This window comes from Cynocephalus volans, chromosome 4 (assembly GCF_027409185.1).
Source record: "Cynocephalus volans isolate mCynVol1 chromosome 4, mCynVol1.pri, whole genome shotgun sequence".
NCBI classification, from domain to species: domain Eukaryota; kingdom Metazoa; phylum Chordata; class Mammalia; order Dermoptera; family Cynocephalidae; genus Cynocephalus; species Cynocephalus volans.
Window position 1 is genome coordinate 155,488,057 of NC_084463.1, and position 23,549 is coordinate 155,511,605.

The 23,549-nt window shown below is 36.9% G+C and overlaps 1 protein-coding gene across 1 annotated transcript; it reads left to right on the plus strand.

Annotated features, from left to right (window-relative positions):
* Positions 1-8,465: 8,465 nt before the first annotated feature.
* OOSP4B (oocyte secreted protein family member 4B) lies at positions 8,466-20,869 on the plus strand. The gene is made up of 5 exons (XM_063095141.1): positions 8,466-8,487; positions 12,162-12,343; positions 12,888-12,985; positions 17,304-17,451; positions 20,864-20,869. Exons 1-5 carry the CDS (start codon positions 8,466-8,468, stop codon positions 20,867-20,869), a joined length of 456 nt encoding a protein of 151 aa, XP_062951211.1.
* Positions 20,870-23,549: the final 2,680 nt, after the last annotated feature.

Consider the following 23,549-nt stretch of genomic DNA (forward strand, 5'->3'; position numbering starts at 1 on the left):
ACATTGTTGGTGGGAATGTAAATTAGGACAGCCATTATAAAAATCAGTATGGAGGGTTCTAAAAAAAAAGAAAAAACTAAAAACAGAACTACCATATAATCCAGCAGTCCCACTTCTGGGTATATATCCAAAGGAAATGAAATCAATACATTGAAGAGATATTTACACTCCCAGGTTTGTTGTAGCACTATTCACAATATCCAAGATATGGAATCAACTAAGTTTCCATCAGCACATGAATGGATAAAGAAAATGTGGTATACATACACAATGAAATACCATTCAGCTTTCAAACAAAAGAAAATGCTGTCATTTTTGACAACATGGACGAACCTGAATGAATATTATACTAAGAGAAATAATCCAGGCATGAAAAGACAAATACTGCATGATTTCATTCATATATGGAATCTAAAAAAAAAAAAAATCAAAAGGATTTGTGTACATTTCAAACAGATGAGAAAGTATTAACAAATTACCTAAGGTAAATGCCCTGAGAAAAAGGAGGGGAGGAAAATTTCTTCTCCCATTTTCAACAGGGATAATTAAGCCTCTTGTTTGTAATTTGTATTTGTCTTTTCAGTGTGAATATAGTAATATCTAATAATAGGAAAAAATTCAATTTACTTGGAAGACAAAATTTGAATACAAGAAATAATCTGTTTAGGTATCATAATAAACAATTAACATAATGAAGAAAACAACTTCAAAAGGCAAAGGCAAATTTATAATAAGAAAAGTTTTAATGCACGTTTCATAGTAAATGATACAAGACTCACAAATTTTTGGCATTTTGACTATTTGTCACAGTTAACAAAATTGACCTAATGACATCTATAGACCACCATATCCCGAATGCAGAACATATGCTCTTTTTAATCTTACATACATTTACAAAAATTAACAATATTCTGACATTAAAAGAAGTCTGTTTCAAAGGATTAAAATCATAAACAATATGCTTTTTAAATGTATTGCAAATATTTATTTTTATTTTTAAAATTCATTTATACTTATATTTATTTTTGTGGGGTACAGTGTGTTGTTTCAATACATGCATATTCTGCACAATGATCTTCTTAGGGTGGATAGCATAGTTTTGTCCCTATTAGTTCATTCCTCATTTTCCCTCCCATCCTCACCCCTCCCACCCTCTGGTAACCATTATTCTACTCTCTACTTTTTTTTTTTTAATGTAAAAAGATTAACATCTTTATTACTAAAAAACTCTTAAAAATGAATTAGAAAAATCTAAGTAGAAATTTGGTGAAGGACACAAGCAGATAACTCACACACCTCAAAGAAACACATGTGGTTAATAAGCATATTTTAAAATCTGGTTGCGGGTGGGGGCGGGCATCGCCTGGCTCCATCTCAGGACCCCTGGCATCAGGCCGCTTCCTTTCACTGGCCTAGATGTGCAGCCAGGACAGGGCTAAGGCTCATGGTTCCATTCTCATGACCTCCCCCTCCCCCCAGTGTTCGGCTGGCTCTGTTTTTGGCTTGAATTGATAAAAATCTCTTTAACAATTAACTTGAAGGAATATTCAGTAACACATCTCTTAATAATCGGTGGATCAAAAAAAGATCAAAAAGGTAATTTAAAATATTTTGAATAAAAATGATAAAAATATCACGTCAAAACCTGTGGAACATATTCAGGCTCAGAAAATAATACCCCAAAATATGGCATTTTGATATGCTTAACCGAAGAATAGACTCAAGGTTTCTCTTTGACCTTCCCTGCCTCCCTGTCTCTCTGATCACCCTTCTGGAAGCACAAGGAAAGATTCTGGAATTTTCTTATCTGACTAAGTAAACTTCTTTCCAAAAGAAACACAATTGCCATTAAAGTCTTCCTCCAAGGAATCATCAAATAACCAGGAAACATTCACCACCAGAGAAAAGAGGAGATGGGAGTTGTCACCAACCAGTCCCAGATGTACTTTTTATCTCTTCTTCTGAGGACAGTCACAAGAGATTACCTGGGGGACTTTATCTGCATAATAAGTCCGCCTTTATTTACAGGGTAGTTCCCTCCTTCACCTTCTTCCAGCTCCACCAGAGCTCAGAGGAATTTCTTCCCAGGCATTGTTCTTTGGGCTCATTCATTTTCCCATGAAAATTGTTCACTCCTACACCTCCCACTTCCCTATTCACAGTGAAAAGTGAATTTAAGCAACCACCTGGCTCCTCCTTTGAATCTCATACATTGTGTATGGTTCCTGTGTCCATATGCATGTTAATAAAAATTTGTATGCCTTTTTCTATTAATCTGTCTATTTTCAGTTCATTTTCAGCAAACTTTCAGAAGGCAGAGAAAAAAAAAATTCTCTTTGCCCTTCCAGACACTACCAAATAAATTTATGGTGTATCTATTAGAAAAGAAGGTCTGAAAAGTACAGTGCTAAACAACCATTTGAAGAGATTTGAAGAGACAAATCCAGAGAATGAAGAGGTACATAATAATAAAACTAAGAGCTAACTACAATGGAAAGGCTCAGCTGAACATAGATGCAAAAGTTCTGTATAAAATATTTTTAAAACCTAGTCCAGAAATACATTAAAAAATATATGATGATCAATTGGGTTTGTGTCAGTAGTGAAATTTGGATTTAATACTAGAAAAATCTATCAAAGTATGTTACTATGTTAACAGATTAATGGATAATATACTTAGTAAAGTACAGTAAAAATGTATAATAAAATTCAATGTTTGATGATTAAAAATGAATAAACCATTAACATAAAGAAATAGTCTTATTTTGATAAAGGTTATGTAAAATATCCTACAGCAGGCTTCTGGTCAAGATGGTGGAATAGACAGTCCCCAGCATCACTCTCTCCAACAAATCAACCAATTTACAACTATTAAAAAGCAACGACAGCCAAGCAGGGGCTGCTAGAGCTCAGGGGAAGAGGAGGAGAGACCTATGGAGTTCATGAAGGCAGAAGCCACAATGCGAGAAAGAAAGGATCACTCCCCTCCTACACTGTTGGTGGGACTATAAATCAGCACAACCATTATGGAAAACAGTATGGAGGTTTCTCAAACAACTGTAGATAGATCTTCCATATGATCTAGCAATCCCACTTCTGGGTATATACCCAAAGGAATGGAAATCATCATGTCAAAGGGATACCTGCACTCCCATGTTCATCGCAACTCTGTTTACAATAGCCCAGAGTTGGAACCAACCTAAATGTCCATTGATGGATGGCTGGATAAGGAAAATGTGGTATATATACACCATGGAATACTACTCTGCCATAAAAAAGAATGAAATACTCCCATTTGAAACAACATGGATTAGCTTAGAGAAACTTATGTTGAGTGAAATAAGTAAAGCACAGAAGGATAAATACCACATGTACTCACTCATATGTGGGAGCTAAGAGAGAAAGAAGGAAGGAAAGAAAGACCACAGTGGGGCATTGGACTTGCAGAGGGGGAGAATATACCTAAGGATACAAAATGGAATGGGGAAAGGTGGATGGGGAGAAAGGTCGGGGATAATTGGGTGAGTAACACTGGGTATAGTCACAATTTATGGTAATGGGCATGCTGCCAGTATGGATTTGGCCATTGCATCTTGGGCACAAGTGGTGACAATTAGCTTTGTACCCCAAGTGTTGATTAAAATGATCAGAGACGTGAAGGAAGACACAGCAGACGAGATGCAGGTGAAGAGCGGGAGGCTACTGCTCTCTCAGGCAAGTAGCACCGACCCAGCCGCTGTTACAGCTTTTATTACATTTAGCAAGCTTGTGCATGCAAGATAAGCATTAATGCATAAATTCTGTTATACTTTTCTCAAAAGCAGAAGGCCGTTACCTCCCTTCTCAAGCACTTGGTTATCTATAATGCACCTCCTGGGAACATCCCAAGAAAGTGTTCTCATGACTTCAGGCGTTCTCAAGGATTGTTTGCAATCCTTGACATTTCTTGGTTAACTTGTTTGCAAGTTCGCCAAGTGAACACGTCCTTGGGTGCTGACCACAGAAGTCCATTAGCCATTTCCTTCACCAAGAATATTCATAACCAATAAAATTTTATTTAAAATAAGAAATATCCAATTTTTAAAAAAAAGGAAGGATCGTTCCCACCATTTTGAGCCCTGACCACTTCAAGACTGGAGCTGGTGAGCGTCTGGAGCAAGAGGTGGCAAAATCCACAGCTGTGCCCTTCGTATGAAGTTGTTTGGAGGTGACAGGAGAGAAGAGGGCCTTGGTGGCCTCTAGGCCTGCAAGACCACTAACAGGGTTCCTGTGGACCCATGTAAGGGGAAGGAACCATAGAAAACAGACAGAAAAAAGGAGCCACTCAGAGGCTGGTGAGTCATCACAAGGGACGAGCGCATGGCCCGTCCCATGGGAAGTGTTTGGAGTGCTGGCGGTGGGGGAGATGGGCCCACCAGGGGAACACTGGGGCACAGAATGGACAGCTGATCTGCCCCCCAGTCAGCACAGGACCACTCAGTGGAGACTGGTCAGGAATATAGAACTGCAGGGGGTGCCGTTTGATGAAAAGACTCAGGCCCAGATCAGAATTTCTGGTACATCCAGGTGTACCAGACCTAAGACCCAGAGTACATATAAGGTCAACAATTAAAACCTGAGCTGCACAAAAAGCCTTCCTCAGGGAATCAGCAGCAAAGCAGCAGTTTACCTCAACCACAGGGCTCAAGTGCCAGTCCTCACAGGATGTTCCCTCATATTAGAAGTAAAATGGACAATAAATTAGTTCCAGTGCAGGGTTTAAGTGGTAGAAACAGCAAATAATCCAACACAGAACTGAAAAAAAAAAACAAAATACCCACAGATCATGGACAAATTTTGATATTAACTAATAAAAATCTAATAGCACCAAACAATACCTATAAAACCTAAAAGGACCGGAAGCCCCCTGGGCTCCCAAGCCAGGAAGTGGGGAGGGCCATGGGCCTCAGCCACGCTCCCCCAATGACCTCCACACCCATCCCAGTGACAATCACCGAGCCACTGCCAATAGTACCCCAGGCTCCCGAACTGGGGTGGCAAGGGGCTGAGGGCCTCAGCCAAGCCACCCTGACGTTGTCAACTAGCCCAGCAATGACCACTGAGCCACTGCTGGAACCCTCCTTGTCACCCCTGCTGGAATGAGGGGGGTGCCACAGGCCTCAACCAAGCCCCACCTCCTTCCTACTCCTCCTGCCCGATTTCTTTCCCCCCGCCTCTCCCCCTCCCCTACAACTGGTCTGCAACATCTTAGAATGTAAAAAAATAATATATTAATAAATAATTAAATTTAAAAAATAAATTTAAAAAAATTAAAATATCCTACAGCCAATATATGAATAGAAAACATAAAAAAAATTACAATAGCACAAAAATAACAACTTAGGCATAAGTCTAAAAAAATTTTTGCAAGAATCTAAAGGGATAATTATAAAGCTTTACTCCTGGACATTAAAGAAGACCTAAATAAATAGATATAATGTTCATGCTTTGGAAGTCCTGTGGACTGTAGATTGATTCCAGTCACTATAAAAATTACTACTTTTTTTTTTCCCCAAGATTTTATCTTTTTAGAGCATTAAGTTTAGGTTCACAGCAAAATTGAGAGTAAGGTATGGGGATATCCCATATGCTCTTAGACCCCTCCACCCCCAGTCTTCCCCATCATCAACACCCCCCACCAGAGTGGAACATTTGTTACAACTGATGAACTTCCATTGACACATCATAATCACTCAAAGTCCATAGTTTACATTAGAGTTTACTGTTGGTGTAGTACATTCTATGGGTTTAGACTGACATATAAAGACATGTATTCATCATTATAGTATCATACAAAATAGTTGCATTGTCTTAAAAATCCTCTGTGTTCCACCTGATCTTTCTTCTCTCCCTCCAGCTCCTGGAAACCACTGACCTTTTTACTGTCTCCATAGTTTTGCCTTTTCCAGAACGTCATATGCTGGAATTATACAATATGTGGCCTTTTCAGGTTGGCTTCTTGACAGCAGAGAGGCAACGCTTGAGTAGTTGTGGGGAACAGGAGTGCAATTAATAGTTAAATATTACATCTTAAGGATTTGAGTGGGTCCCCTTTCACTTCTCTCACTTCATAATACATATTTAAGTGTCCTCCATGTCTTTTCATGGCTTCATAGCTCATTTCTTTTTAGTGTTGAATAATATTCTATTGCCTAAATGTACCACGGTTTATCCATTCACTTACTGAAGGACATCCTGGTTGTTTCTGCAGACCGAAATTGAGGCTGTTGAGTCAGAAATAGTTTTCTGAAGGTTAATCGAGAGCCAAATGTGACAATCGACCCAGGAAACACAAACCATCAAAAGTAGGAAATGCTCCAAAGTCTGTTACAAGTCACGAGATTTTATAGGGAAGGTTACAGAGGGGAGAGAACCACCTTTGAGTGGAGTTATTCCATTCTAATTGGGGTGCCAAATACAGAAATTACAGTCATTGGCTACAAGTTACACCAGAAAGTTAAAAATGTCTAAGTGCAGTTTTAAGCAAAAAATTCCTTAAAATTTACATAAAAATGTGATTGGTCAGGAAAATTCAAAACACCCAAATAAAAGAAAAAAAGTAGGACTTACTATAGCAATATCAAGATAAATCTATGGTAAACAAGATATGTTGGTATTGTTACAGGAATAAATAGGTCAATGAACAAAATATGACTTGGGAAATATCTATACACATATACGGTCTCTTAATTTATGAAAGACAGACTGCAGTGCTGTGGATAAAGACAGACTTTTAAATAAATGGGCTGAGGGCCGAGCCCGTGGCACACTCGGGAGAGTGCAGTGCTGGGAGCACAGCGACGCTCCCACTGCGGGTTCGAATCCTATGTAGGAATGGCCAGTGCATTCACTGGCTGAGTACCAGTCACGAAAAAGACAAAAAAATAAAAAAATAAAAATAAATAAGTGGGCTGAATTATTTCAATACCCAGATGGATATCCTTATAGTCAAATAGATTCTTCTATTTACAAAAATCAATTCCAAGGAGATTTAGAACCTAAATACAATGAGCAACATTGTAAAGCTTTTAGAAAAGAACATCAGAAAATATCTTTACAAGTCGTTAAAGACTTTTATTAAAAGAGAAACAAAGTGTGCTAACTTTAAAGGCAAAGATTCTATTTACCATCACTAAAAACATACACTATGAAGAAATTAATAAGATCACCTACTGTATTAGTCTGGGTTCTCCAGAGAAACAGAATCAATATGATATATACATATATAAATATATATACACAAACATATGCCATATAACATATATATCATACTACGTATGCAGTTTATATGGATATAAAATAAGAAATTGGCTCGTGATTATGGAGTCTTGAAAGTCCCCAAATCTGCAGTCAGCAGTCCAGAGATTCAGAACAGCCGATGGTGTAGTTCCAGTGTAAGTCTAAGTAAGGTGAAGAGGACCATTGTCCCAGCTTGAAGACGCAGAAAGAGTGAATTTTCTCTCACTCAACTTTTTATTCTATTCAGGCCTTCAACAAATTGGATCAGCCCCACTCACTTTGGGAGGACAATCTGCTTTACTCAGTCTACCTATTCAAATATTAATCTCACCAAGAAGCACCCTCACAGACATACCCAGAGTAACGTTTAACCAAATACCTGGGCACCTCATGGCCCAGCCATATCGACATATAAAATTAAGAGGATATTTACAATACACATAAGCCAAAAGATTTATAACCAAAATATGCAAAGGCTATATTAAAAATTAATTTAAAAAAATAAAACTAAATAGAAAATTGGGAAAATAATTTCACAAGAAAGTGTATTCAAATGGCCAATAAACATATGGAAAGGTGCTTGACATCTTTAGTGATTCAGGAAATTTAAAATTACAATAAAAGAACGAAAGAGATTCAATCACAAACACATCACCTGTGTCAGCCTCCTGATGCTTGTTAAATCCTAAAGTTCTCGTTCCTTTCAACTTAATTAACAAGAATCATGCAGATATGTAGGACATCACCCGAGTACATCCATGTACCTAGAGATGTACAATAGAATTATTAACTTTATTTACACTATAATTTCTAATACCCAAATAATTTTTAAAAAGTCAGTGGTCAGGTAGTCCAGACTAAGACTACACTAAGAGAAATGCCTCTCAAATTGAGTATGCATGTGAACTACCAGGTAATCTTGTTGAAATGCATATTACAATTGATTCTGTAAATCTGAGTGGAACCTGATATTTTGCATATAACAAGCTCCCAGGTGAGGAGATGCAGCTACTTCTGGCTGATGGACCATACTTTGAGAAGAAAGTTGCTAAGGGATTTCCCTGTGCTACCCAAGTCGAGGGCAATTGCAGACAGCTGAGTGTGGCCAAAGGTTTATAACTCTCAAGGAAGGCCAGTCCTTGCCATTTCTTGTTTTCTGTGGCTGTTGTGTGTTGGAGTCCTGCGTGATGAAGGCCTCTGTGCTCTTAGGCGGGTCCTTCTTCCTTTCTTTGTTGTTTTGGACTTCTGGACGTGAACCAGGTATAAATAAGAAACATCATTGGAGAATGATGATTTAAAGTATATGCTTGTTTTCTAAAACATTGTTGTGTGAAGAACTGGTTTTTTCCCCCCAGATTATAAACCAACTGGTAGGGCTGCCTGTTTCCAATTAGACTCAGTTAAAAAAAAAAAAATTCTTTGTGATCTCCATAATTCCTTGTGTGTTTAAACTGTGCTCAAGGTATGCTTTTTTAAATACCAATTTGAGGGTTCTTCAGGTTTAGTTTGTTATTATCTCTCTTCTAATGATTAGACTTGTGTTTCTAATTTAATTGGGGCTCATATAATTTGAGCAGACCAGGTAAAGGAAGGGCTACCTTAAGTCAGAGATCTCTGGGTTTTGAGGAAAGTAGGGTATAGGCTCTCTTGGCCTATCTGTGGTGCTTGATGGGAGAATAAAAATTATACTGACAATAAGCAGCTAAATTTGGATGGGTTCTAAGTGCTTCATCTATACACTGAAGTTCTGGGTTCTGGAAACAGTTGAACTTCAATTCTGGTATTTGTTAGCTGCACGAACTTCGGCAAGTTACTCAAGTCATTGTGTCTAATTTTGGCCACCAGTACAAAATTACCTGGATGTGTTGCACGTTAAAACAAGAGATCCAGTGAAAATCCTCAAATTGAAGTGTTGATATTACTGGGAGGTAGTTGGGAGGGTATCTCTGATTTGCCTCAGCAGGCCAACCGGAGGCTAATTGTATCTAACATCAGTGTGAGAGGGGTTGGCCAAAGAAGGCAGCCTGTGGACTTTCTCCTGTATCCATGTCTATGTATTACTTCTCTCCACCTTTATGTTAGAACCCTGGTTCTCAACAGGGGCTGGTTTGCCCTCCAGGGGACCCTTGGTGATGTGTAGAGGCAGTTTTGGTTGTCTCTTCTGGGGTTGCCACTGGTATCTAGTGAAAAGTGGTCAAGAATGCTACACATTCTACAATGTACAGCCAACAACAGTAAAATCTGACTCTCAATGTCAATAGGGTTGAGATGAGAAACCCAGCCTTAGTGTTTTACCTCTCTGCTTAGAAGCACTTTATGGCATGTTTGTGAGACCTCTTTTCTAAGCATAACCGGTGTCAGACCTGACACCAGCTGAAACCACTCCTATTTTCTATGTAATCTGATTTCTAATAACTGAAGGTAGTGACTTCCTCCTTCTCGTGGGTCTCAGAGTGAATAACGACTTGTGGGGTTACCCAATATCAAATATCAAATCCGTCTATGATCACTTTCTTAATATTTGAACTTGGCTTCTCTGGGGTGGGTCAATCTGTGGCTCTCTAAGCACCATATATCACACCTGAACTTGACTTTCCTCATTTTGTGAGTTCAGTGCCCCGGAGTACTTGTTATGTGGGTCTAACTTCTCTATTACCAATCCATGAGACCGAAATCAGGGTATGGGATTGAGAAGCAAGTATAAGTGAGTCACATTAGACTAGCCTAGGGAAATTTAGGGGTAAATCACCAGTGCATTCTTTGTTGAATATCTAACTCTGGTCTATCGTAATGCCTGGCACACACAAAACCTTCAGTCCTTGTACTAGAAAGCATTAAATGAATGGCTATGCAAAAGAAATCTTGCCTCCCACCTGTTTTTCTCTTCGCATGTTTTTACCTGCTTGTTATGTTCACTGGTCATCTTGCAGCTCTGAATGTTGGGCCCCTTAGACCAGCTGTTCTCAAACTTTGTATATACAAGTCATCTGGGGGTCTTGTTAAAATTCAAACTGATTCTACAGGGTAGGAATGAGATCCGGAATTCAGTATTTCTAATGAGTGCTCAGGTGAGGCTGATGTTGCCCAGACTTTGATTAGTAAGTCCTTAGACAAATTAATCACTAGCTAGCATTATTAATAGAGAATTCTCAATGAAAAGAGAATAATTAGTGACACCTGAATCAGGCATCATTGTTCTAATTCTCACTTTTTTCACTCCTACATATTCTAAGACACAGATCTTCAGAGGATAAGGAAGCTACTGTCTAGACTCCAGCAGTGACTGAGTTGACTTGACTAGTGATGACCAAGATCATGGATCTGACTTTGCATTAGTGCCAGCTACATTATGTGCCAGACTTGAGATGCTTTTCAAGTAATTTAATGGTTTGAGCATTTTATTTCCTATCTGGACAATGAAGAAATTCCTGTCCTATCTCAGTTTTCATGTTGGACTAAATGACAAGACTATATGTGTTGACACCTGACCTAGGAATTGGTGCATAAACAGCAGAACTCTTTACTTAATGTGACAATAAATTTGGGAGTTCCCAGTGGGAAAAGGCTGTGGTATAACATTCACCCATGAATGACAGTCAGCCTGCCTCTGAAAGGTTTGCTTTTAAGGATAACTTCTACAGCTATAGTCACTACTTTTGCTGTTAGTATTTGTCAAATTTCTTATAAGAACAATTTGTACTATTAATCTTTCTAGCAGAAATATTTTCCCAAAAAGCTAGGTGGTAAGTTGCATGTTGTACTTGTGTTTCTGTTCTTTTAGCCATCTTAATAAGCAATAGAGTCAAGTTTTCAACTTCAGGTTTCTAGGCCAAATGAGGCCCCACTTTCTAAGCCAAATGTTTTACTGTGACAGACATCTACAGATGGTTGGAAACTGCCAGGTGCCCTGAGATTATACCTAGGTCAGTGTTTCATCCATGTGGTTGGGCAGGTCACTTATTTAATTGAAATTCATGTTGAAGACCAAATTCATGCCATGGAGCTCAGGACAAAGAGATTAAGATGTGATTTTTTTTTTAAAGAGATATAGTAAAATGTCCCTGGTATTTACTTCTAAAAATGTTATTGGGATATAGCCACAGCTTCTTCAGATTAATATGAGAAGATTGAACCCTTTTATATAATGTTAAGTTTCTGATCCAGATTTAGTTTAGCATGTGGATGCTGAGGATGGATGGATGAAAAGACGGTATTTAATAGAATATATTAGGTATTGGTGGTGGTGATCTCTTACATAAAGACCTTTAAATTGCTTTTATGTTAATGAACATCAATTGACCTAAATTCTAGGGAATGTTCCAAGATGTTTATATGACTATCTCACTTAATCATCACAAACCATAAAAGATAGGGAATAATTACTGTATTAATTCTAAATATAAATAAATGGTTGCAAAGAAATAATATCTCTTGAGGTGGGTTTTTACAGCAGTGTGAAATACAGAGCTGCAGAGAGTAGCCCCTCCCCTCAAGCAATTATTGAGCACTTGAAATGTGGCTAATCTGAATTGTTCTACAAATGATGCACATTGATTTCAGAAAATCCACATGAAAATGTAAAATATTAATTTGTTTTATTACAGGTTAATGATAGTATTTGGTATATATTGGGTTAAAAAACATATTTAAAAAAATATACCTGCTTTTGTTTTTGAAAATGGCTATTAGAAAACTGAAAGCTACATATGTGGCTTGTATTATATGAGGGGTCTTCACAAAGTTCATGGAAAGATTAGTATTATCTTCCATTTTACCACAAACTTTTCAAAGTATCCTTGTGTTTCATACAGCACTGATATAGAGTATGTTATGTCCTAAGATAAAGATGTGCTAACACATTATTCTTTGGATTTTCTTTTTAGCAGTGACTTCAATGTGTTCTGATGATTGGTTGGTAGCCAGAATTAACAAAAGGCCCTTTGGTAATGACACAGAAGTCAGATTTGGTGACCTACGCCTGGGACATAACTGTCCCATAACAAGGATGCTGTCATTTAACTATGAGTTTTCTTATCCTGTCATTTATTGTGGGATCAATAAAATTGTAAGTACCATAATGATTATCCCTAAAACTTATTCTGCATTTTTTTTCAGGGCTATGTAGTATCAAAGGTTCCTCCTAATTAAAACTTGCAAGCACAATCACCTGGAGTGATCAATTCTCAGGGGCCAGATGCTTATCTACTTAATGAGGAGATTTCAGATAAGTGGTTAAATAACTCCAAAGTTATGGCCTATGCCTTCTCAGTTTCTCTACCCCTTACTGCGGTCAGATTTTAATATTTTGGAGCATTGTATGTGTGTATGTGCAAACGTTCTACTTGGAAAGGGCAAATATACTTTAAAACCATTCCAGAGTCTAAAGTTCTCTCCTGTCCTTATTTAGTGGTGAAGATGGGGGTCAAAGAGGTTGAAAGACCAGACAAAAATGAGGGAAAAGTTTTTCTCACTCAGATCTACTATTTTACATTCTGTTAAATTAATGTAAACTTTTTCAGATTTTTCTAGAACTGACAGATACTATTCAAATTATTAAAATGCCAAAGTAATTTAATGGCTTCTAGTATTAAAACTCTCAATCATTTCAGGTGTCCCAAGAGAATGATGTTGTCATATTATCTCAGGTCAATTATAGACCAACATTGGATATCACCTATGAATTTCAGGTGGTTTGCTTTGTAAAGAGGTACGTGTAGCCAGCTACTTCCTTTACACATTCTTAAGTTTATCCTTTGGCTGACAGATGTTTCTGTTGAGAATGCCGCTATTAAATGTCCTAGAGAATGCCTATGGCACAACTAACATTTCTAAAAATTTCTCTTAACTCTTCTTCGAAAAACTTTCAAAACTACAGAAGAGCTGAAAGAATTTTACGGTGAACGCTTATATCTAAAACCTAGATTCTACCGTTTTTCTAAAGTTTATCGCATTCCCATCTCCCTATCCATCAATTTTTTAATGCACTTCAAATTGAAGGCGTGTGTGCATTTCCCCTTAAGTATTTCAGCATACGTATGAATTGGGGATCAACATTTAAAGCTATTTCTTTGAGAAAAATCTACATACAACTAAATACATAAATGTTATACAAGTATATGCATTTGTAAACTCTACCCTGTCAATACACATGTGATTATGAGCACTTCAAAGTGGCTCTTCCCAGTTGCTTCTTGCTTGCTACATCTCACTGTTCTTGCCTCTTCTGTAACTTTGTATAAACAGAATTATAGCATGTACTCTTGTGTCTGGCTTCTTTCATCCAGCATAATGTTTGAGATTCACTTATATATTCCAGTAGCTTGTCCTTTATATTGCCAACTGGTATTCTATTGTATATTTATTCTGATGAAGACTTGTACTACTTTCAGCCTTTGGCTATGATAAGTAACTCTGCTATAACCATCATTTTGCAAATCTTCATGCAGGCGTAAGTCTTCATTTCCTTTGAATCAATTCCTAGGAGTATGATTGCTTGATCATAGGAAAAAAATATGCTTAGTTTTTAAAGAAATTGACAAATAGTTTCCCAAATAGGGTGTTCTATTTTGCACTTACACCAGGAATGTAAGAGATCACAGTGGTTTCACTATGTGAGGTTGTCAAGCTTTCTATTCTAGCCATTCTAATTGATGCATAGTGGTATCTCATAGTTTAACTTGTATTTTCCTGATGACTAATTATTACTGCTCACTGGTGTATATGTCCTCTGTGAGTTATATCTTTTGTCCACTTTTATTGCATCATCTGTCTACTGAGATGTAAGTATTATTCATATACTTGAATACCAGGTCTTTGTCAGATGTCTTGTGAATATTTTTTCCAGTCTCCTGATTGCTTACTCATTGTCTTAGTGGTATCTTTTGATGAGCAGATATCTTTAATTTTGAGGTTTAATTTATAGACTCTCCTTTTTACGGTTATTACTTTCTGTTTTGTCTTAACGTTCTTTGCTTACTGACAAGTCTTTCATTTTCTCCTAAAAAGCTTTATGGTTTTATATTTGTCTGCACTTATAATCCATCTGGACTTATTTTTATATGTAGTGTGAGGCAGATCAAGGTTCTTCTCTTTCCATATAGAAATCCTTTTTATACAGCACCATTCGTTGAAATTACTTTGCTTTCACTCTTGGGTTGCTTTGACTCTTCTGTTAAATTGATGACCATATATGTTCCTGTATCTCTGGACTTTCATGTTCCATTGATCTACTTGAACTTTGTCAGTACCATGTTATCCTGATCATGCTAAGTTCATTTGCAACTTTGCAAGGTCATCTTCAGCTTTTCAGAATGTTTTCAAATAAATCCTTACTATATCCTCATGTTTTCTGATGGTTGGAAAAGGTCAGACAAAATCAAGGCACCTGGCAAGGACTGATTTGAAACTAGCATTTTTAAAAAATCTTGTTTTTCAAATATCACTAGTCATCTCTAAACCTGTGCTGAATAACATTGTAGCTAATAGCCACATGTAATATTTATGTTTAATTTAAAATTCAACTAAAAATTTAGTTCTTTAGTTGCACTAGCTATTTTCAAGTGCTGAATAGCAGCATGTGGCTAGCAGTAACATTGCACAGTGCAGACATAAAACATTTCCTCTATCACAGAAAATTCTATTGGACAGTGTTGCTGCATCTGAATAAACACAATTTAACTGTATAGTAGCTAATGATTATAAACATTCATATTGGTCTTAAAGATGTGGTTCTGAACTTTAAATAGAATTTCTCCAAGTCCTGTATTTTTTGATACTAGTTGCCTTTAGATTATATGACAGTATTAGAGTTGAAGACAAGTATAAGGTGACTTGAGGAATAAGTAAGTGACGGAAGAGGAGTGTTAATGAACACTTCTGATGTTTTAGATACTGTGATAACTTCCTTAAATCATCTCACTTAATCTTAATTCTGTGATGCAAGTGCTATAATCTTCATCTTTAGTTGATGAAGGTGCTGAGGCATATAGTTATTATATGATCTGTCAAATGGAAGAGCCAACATGTAGTGGAGACAGAACTTGACTCCATTTGATAGATACCAGATTCTACCCAGACCTTCTACAAATCTGACAATCTGTTTTTTTAGGGTCCTCTAGAAATGAAGTCTTAGACTCTATCTCTAGGCCTGAGGATAGGGAAACTAATCCCTTAGTTCTAGATGTGATGATGCTTTAGTCTGACTTTCTAAAGAGCACGTTGAGAAGTTTTCGCAAACTGGTATAAGTCCCCCAAACTCTCTGGAACAGAGGTAGAAAATGTGCCTAATGTACCTTTCTTGAATCTGAGGAATTATGTCTGTTATTCCAATCTGCATTCCTTTTCAAATGCCATGGCCACAACAGTAGTTGCTACGTTTTTATAGAAACAGCATATCTTCTTCCACTTAACTGATCTGAGGGTCACCCCTGACTTTGCCAACCAGTTTTTCAAACAGACTTTGTAAACTTGTCAGCAGGTAAAGACTATGAGATTTTAAAAAGTCTGAGCCACCATTCTGCTTCTGTCTCATGGGAAGATGTGGTGCTACAGCAGTGGCCAACACAATGAGCACGTAAATGTGATAAAAGTTGCACGTCACTCACATTCTTCTGATTCTTGAGGTCCAGTGGCCTTTTCACAGTTGATATATTCACCTCTTAACCAATTATTAAATAGTCTAAACCTGCAATGTTTTTGCAATCATTGCTTATAACCGTACAGTATAAAATATTTCCCACTGCTTAATGGCATCTTGATCATTTCCTGATCATTTGACTTGTGAAGCCCCAGTGGAGTATAATTTAACATTAGAATTTCATATTAACTTGGTTTTCTTCCTTTCTCCCAATTCCAGCTATGCTGTAGTCTGAGGTTTTGGAGTAGATTCCTATATGTGATCTTTTTGTGGCCTTAAAGTCCATTCTCTCCCCTATATTTTCTGGGTATGTTGGGGTAGGGTAATGGTGTTAAGACATGGGAAGGGGAAAATGACTCTTAACTGACATGGTTGTAGGTCTCTTTTGGCCAACCCTGACTCACCATGGATGCGTTCTCCGTGGTGGGTCTAAATGCTGGTTTTCCTCACTTCGTGACTTTTTGAATGGGTCTATGAAGAACCAAGATCTGATTCTTAGATTTCACACCTGGTGCCAGCCTTCTTAAGGGGGATCTTGGCAAGACATCTACTTTATAGGTATTCACTAAGCTCTCAAAAAAGGATTCATTATTTTAATACTTAGCTGTAGAAGTAAAGGCAATTATACCTTATCTATCTACCTCCAGTCCATTTTCTCCCAGATCAAATAGACCGGGGGCATATTAGCCTCTCTAAATTTGGGGCATATTAGCCTTTCTAAATTCACAAAGATACAGAAAATTTGAGTGAGATTGTAGCCTTTTTTCACATAAGACTTTCAATTCTGAGTCCTTTTCCTAGAACCGCCTGCATATGGCTTTGGGAGATGTGTGAGCCACTCTCCTTCCCCTCAGGTGCAAGGAAAGAAATAACATCTGGGGTGGGGGGGACACGGCAACTCCCCAAATAGGGATGGTTGAGGGGTTGGGATGGCAAAAAGGAGGTAGAATCTAACTGCTGCTTATGCTAATTGGGGGTCTCCCTCTCCCACTGTGCTAAGAGTTTGGTGGTAAAATCTTCTTCCACATACACAAGTCTCTATTTTCAATTTCAAATCAAGGTGTGTGTTTTTGTGGCCTAGTTATAACTGGTTTGGTGTTTGAGTCAGCTATAGTCTGTTCAGCTTTAGATAGAACATATGTAACATCCAATAATCATTTCAGTGTTTGAAACTTTGAGGCTCTAGAGTCAATCTTGGGTCAATAGATAACATCCTATTCAAGATTGTTATATACTTTTTTAAAAGACGTATAGAACTAATTTGCCTCTTTCCCACTAAGCCAGTTATTTTTGGTTTTCATTACTTATAACTAAAACCTGATTAATATATTTCCCACAAAAATATCTGTACAACTATCTATCCTGTGTCTTTCCTTTGCCCTACTTTTAGGCTTAGATTTCCATCTGTGGTGCCTTTTGGAATGAATGGGTATGACGTCAATTCCTTGAGTGACAGCTCCCGAGGAATAAAAGGGCAATGGTCGTCAGCTCCCACACAAAGTAAAACGTGTGAACCTAATTTTAGCAGTGCTACTAAGGTGAGAATATTTAGGTTGTCCATCACTGAATGGTTAACTGCAACTTGTTAAATGCGATTTCATAATGGAAATAATGTAAATCTCTATCTGAATACTGCATGCTCAGATTGCTCTGGTTTTAATGTGAACCCTGTATACTTGGGATTCATAGATCATACTTGGGTATAGTCAGTTATATTAGTTGCACATGAATAAATATGAATAAATTTCATGCTAAGGAGTGTCCTTAGCTTTTATCTCAGATAATAAATTTATTTTCAGTATAGCATGTGACAAAGTAAAATATTTGTCATAGAAAGCCCACAACAGGTCTCCAACCTTATATACATATTTTTCTGTAGGTATTAGTATGTGTGTGTATATATGTATAAGAAAATGTATAGATAATAGAAGTAAAGGGATAGGTAAAACGGGCATAAATTCAGAGGAATTTGTTACATCGAATTAGTACTTTTCCTAAGATTAATACCTGCAGAAAAACACCCTTCTTAATAAGGATTTTTTTCTACTGAGCTTATTTCAAAAGGGTACCACAAAACTCATGCAAGTAGACAATGGCCTTGAAGTTGACATTTCACATGGAAATGAGTTTTGTTCTAGAGAGCTGAAAACCACTTAAAAATCAATGTTGAGATGCATGGTATAAATACTTGATATCACAATAGTCTCAGAAAAGCAGTGATCTAGCCAATACTTAGACGCTAATCACTTATGATAGCATAATACCTAACTGGTGTATTTGATTTGGTTGGGTAATGCTAATAGAGTACATTTGACAGTAGAAATTTTGTTCTTTGCCCTGCTTCTAGCTGAGCATTTGTGGGTTCTCTGAACAAGGTGTTAGATAACAGTTATATTTAAGGCAACTCCTAACTGCTTTTCCTCCGTCCTATAGGAACATCTATCCATGAATCACTGCATCAATAATGCCTGTATTGTGACTTCCCCTCTTCCCTAAAACACAGGAACAAGTGGCACATACCAGTCTGAGAAACAGTTTCAGTAATGCTGTCATTCTGTCTGTCCAAAGATGGGTAGCAATATCCATTACCTGTTGAAATACCTCTTGGAATTTTGGATAGTGTATATCTATAAAGTGATGTTTAAACCTTTTAGTAAGTTAATTTTAAGTGAAACTGCCATCCTAACTTTGTGAAGTCACATTCATAATAAAGCTGATATTGTATGAAAATTTGCCTGTGTTCAGTGTATATGCTATTATGCTAGATCTGACATTCTATTGAGCACTTTCAGGATTCAGCTACCCACTTTAAACTTCTATTTACTGCTCCTGGTAACTACCTAGGGTCTCATAGTGAAATCTCTTCCCCTCTTTCCTCTTTCATTATAATGCATGTAAAAGAGAAGGAATCTGATCTCTTTGGTTGCTTTAACAACTTTATCTTTTGCTTTCTATAATGCTTTTTCTGTTTCTTCGTAATAATGTCCTATGAGGAAATATTTTAAACTTATTTTGCCATTGTGCATTTATCCCACCTGTTACCTTGATAAGGTGAGAATCTGGGAGAAAATAAGATTCCAATTACTTTTAAGCCTAATTCCTGGGGTGTAACCACCTAAGGCCACAACCATACACACACCACCCTTCTCACCTACCTCCAGCCACAGATCCACAGGTTGCTGGAGATTTTTTAGTGAACAAGATCACTTGCCCTCCCTTTTGAGGCTTCTAAACTAATCGGATCTCCCTAGTCAATACTTAGTGAACGAGCTTCAAATCCCAAATGAGGATTCCCACTGCATAAAAGATGGCAAAGATAACAATACCAATCCGTCAGAAGTAGTCACTCACATACCTCAGCCCAAAGCATATTCTGTGGCTTTGGAGCCACCAAGGAGGACTCGACACAAGGTGCTGGTTGGATCATCCAGATGCTTATTTTATACCTCAAATTTTGACATTTATTTTTTTGATATTTTGAAAAATCTTACAAGGTGTCTATAAAATTAACTTTCAATGTACATATTTTACCAAATTCTAACGTTAATGTTGATTCCAAGAGTAGACAGTATACCAAGGGAACTCAAGATGGATAATACTTTTCTCACTTGATTTTTATTCACCAAGAATTCATGCAGTTACGAAAATGAAAAAGCATCTCTGCATAGAGAATCCTATTAATTTCCTGGAGGCTTAGAAGTAACAGGCTGACTGGTTAGAAAGTTGTAATTGCAGTCTAATTTGGTGAAAATTGTTTGATTTGAAAGGTTAGAATCAAGGTAGTGAGAAGGGGTACAACTGAGGCTATATTTTGGAGGATGTAAAAACATACAAAGAGTGTGTTTGGATGTAGAATGTGAAAAACTGGAATCAGGGATGTGTCCTGGGATCAGGGACTGGTAAGTGTATGAATTGTGCTACTTGGACGGGAATGATTTTTGGGGAGTCAACAGTTAATATTTGGAAAGATTTAGAAATTCAGTATCTTTTTCATCTCACCATCAGTATTCAGATGGATGTTTTTGTTAGTGACTCCAAAAAGGCTGGGTTAAGGCTTAATGGGGTTAGGGGAGTAAACAGGTTTTGTCCCCCTCAAAGTAGTCTTGACAAAGTACAGAATAAAGAAGGTAGATAAAGCCAGTTCCGTGGGTATCTTGGTTAGAGAATGGGATAAGGTGAGATGATCAGAGTCAGATAGGTGTGATTAGAGAGAGCTTCTACCACGGTTGGCACCAAAATAATCCTAGCAAAGGTATTTAAGTATTGGATTCTTCCCATTTCTTTGCTTCTAACATATATAATACATAGCCTAACCTAGATGGCTACAGAGAAAACTGCAAGATTTCTGGTTTAAATATGGGAAAGTTATTCAAATACTTCTACATATGAGTTTGTTATGCTAAGACGTGCTTTGGGTAACAAAGAATTATACGTGACCCCTACCAAGAGTACTTTGGACAAAGTGCCTAAAACTAGTTGAAAACTCACTATTGCCCTTGCCTCATTTTGCATGTGTACTATAGCAAAGTTATTTTACAGTAGGATAAGGTCAAAGTAGTGGTATAGTTTATGATTTACCCCAAATCTTCTTACAAAAACAGTGCAACTAGCATAATGAAAGAAGGCACATAGGCTGCTATCTTCAAAACTTGGTGATGAGGTATCTTCACAAATCCTAAAACCAAACACTTGCAAATAGAAGGCTCTCTGCAGGTTTGGAGACAATTTGTAATGGAATTATTTTACTTTTTTGAATAGGATAAATGAATCCAAATTAGTAAATATGGCTGCATAAATTCTTTTGAGTAGTAATCTTGTATTTGTCATGCTTGTTGAATTCTTTGTCAGTCTAATGATTTGTTGAATTTTGATATGTTGATTATGTCATGTAAAACTAATATCAATAATGCCTCTATTTCAAGTATCTAAACTTTTTTTTTCCTTTTGTAGGAGTGAAAATAAGTTCTTTACTGCAATAGCAAGATCTAGACCTTCCCTGTTTTGTGTTTTTGTTTTTGTTTTTTTTTGGTGGCTGGAGAGTATGGGGATCCAAACCCTTGACACTGGTGTTACTAACACTGTGCTCTAACCAACTGAGCTAATCAGTCAGCCTGTGCCTAATTTTAATGAAAATATTTCCATTTAGTATGATGTGTCTCTGGGTATATTATTAGTACTTTCATTTTTTTCCTTAACAGTAAAGTACCTTTTGAAAATAAAAAGTGCAGGTGCTTATTTGTGTTGAATTAAGATAACCCTATATAGTTTTTCTTTAATCATTAAACACAGTCCAATCAAGTTTTAACCAAAATTATTATTTCCGTGTTGGTAAATTCAGTAACTGATTCTCAGTCTCTATCTTACCATCAGTATCAGATACAATTGCTGATTCTTTCTCTCTAGAACTTTTTAAAAAAATCTAACTTCCACGATACACCATCCTTCTTAAGTGAACACTGTTAGTCATTAGGAAAGCCTCCTTGGTTGAAACTTCTTTTCCAACTTACTGAGGTTCTTAGGGCTCAGTTACTGGACTGCTCATCTTGTCTAAACATATTCACTTCCCTGGAAAGTTCATTCAGTCTAACTGCTTTAATAACATCTCTGTGCCAATGATTTCAATTTATATATCCAGCCTGGATACCCCCCCCTCGAAATGTAGACTCATCCACATACCTGTACAACACATCCATTTGCCTGTTTAATAGAATGCTTAACCATAATACGTGTAACATGGACTGGGCTCCTGTATCTCTTTCCCCATTCCAAACCTCCACCTTACTCTTTCCTATCCCAAGGTTACAAAGATATTCTATGTATTTCTCTTAAAAATTTAGTTTTACCTTTACATTTAGATATACAATATAGTTTTTTAAAATTTTTAATTGTGGTAAAAATACATAACATAAAATTTACCATCTTAACCATTTTTAAGTGTACTCTTCAGTAGTGTTAAGTACATGTTCTGCAACCAAACTCCAGAACTCTTTTCATCTTGCAACACTGAAACTCTCTACCCATCAAACAACTTTGTAGCCACCATTGTGATAACTGAGCATCAAACTTATTGATGCCAGGACCTCTTTAAACTATTAAAAATATTAAGAATTCCAAAGAGCTTTCATTTCTGTAAGATTTATCTATCCAAAATTATCATATTAGAAATTAAAACTGAATTTATGGTTTAATTTAAAATAACTGATAAACTCACATGTTAACAACAAACGCTTTGCCCATGCATGCTTCTGTAACATCATTCATTGATCATTTGGAAAACAGTGGTTCACTGATTAGGTAGGTCTTCTAAATGGTGACATGTTGCAGTATGCAAGACAAAAAATCATAGACATAATATAACTACTGAACTGTCAAGCTCACAGTAGAAAACACGTTTTGCGAAATTCTAATTTTTTCTTGTAAGCATCAGTTTTATCACTGGATATAAATACTGTCAGCTGTGTCCTTTGAAGTGACAAGCTTACTTCACTCAATTTCAAGAAAATATCTGTCAAATACTCAAGCCCTAATAACCACAGTTTGTCTGACAGTTCTATCAAGTAAACATGGTGCTCTATGTAAAAAGTGTCTAGTTTGGCTCACAGCTCAAATAATTGCACAGAACTTTTTCTTGCAACGATCTTCAGGCTTTGATAAGGAGCAGGAGTGCATGATGCATACCCTCCATTTTATCACTCAGAATATCAAAAAGATGTGTACTCATGGGTTGATGTTCAATAAAATTAATTCTTTTTACTGCTTCAAGTCTTAAGTAAAACCAGCTTCTCCCCCCACTTCTCCTGTCAGTATATAGGGGTGAAGAATATTACGACAACCAACACAGTTTGGTGTCACTGCCTCAATTAGTGCTCAGGAGGCAGCAGTGTTACCCACTGTTGGTTTTACACATCTGTGCAAATGTCAACATGGTAAAAAAGACAAATAATGATTTAGTCTTATTATGAAAATAGTTTTGATCCTATGGACCCCAGACAGCCAAGGACTACAAATTGAGACCCACTCCAGTAGAAGAATGTCCTTATTTGTAGGATATTCACTCTAAAATATTTAGGGGCAAGGGGGCATCATGTCAGCAACTTACTTCAAAAGTTTCAGGAAAAATAAAATTCTTCATGCTAACAACATTTCTCTAAGTTAGAAATTGTTTTAAGAAAGATTGTTTTAAATCTCTGCTGTATCCATTTTAAATTAAAGTTATATTTAAATTCCATTACTCTTTCACAGTAAAATTCTGTATTAAAATTGGAATTTCAGAAAAATGAACTGTGTTCATTCTATGGCTTTCGGTAATATTTGAAACGCTGCATAAAACCCTGGAAATAACTGTGCTCAAGTTTGAGAAAAACAATCATGTTATATATTTTTGTGCACTATTAACTTTGGCTAGACTCTTGATACTTGTTATGTCTTTTAATTTTCACAACAAATTTAATAGTATTGTCTCCTTTTTACAGAATATGAACATGAGCCTCAGTTTATCCAAAATTTACATAAATAAAGTAGAGAAAACTGGTCAGTGATTCTATAGGTTAAGCTCTTAACCAGTAGATTCTGATGCCTTTTGGAACGATATTAGATGTTGTCAGGCTGGATCAGAGACCCCTCTGCCCTGTCCTGT

Coding starts and splice junctions, on each gene's coding strand:
- OOSP4B (XM_063095141.1), top strand. CDS start 8,466: ATGAAGGCCTCTGTGCTCTTAG. Junction 8,488..12,161: donor GAAGGCCTCTGTGCTCTTAG/GCGGGTCCTTCT, acceptor TTTTCTTTTTAG/CAGTGACTTCAATGTGTTCT. Junction 12,986..17,303: donor GTGGTTTGCTTTGTAAAGAG/GTACGTGTAGCC, acceptor CCCTACTTTTAG/GCTTAGATTTCCATCTGTGG.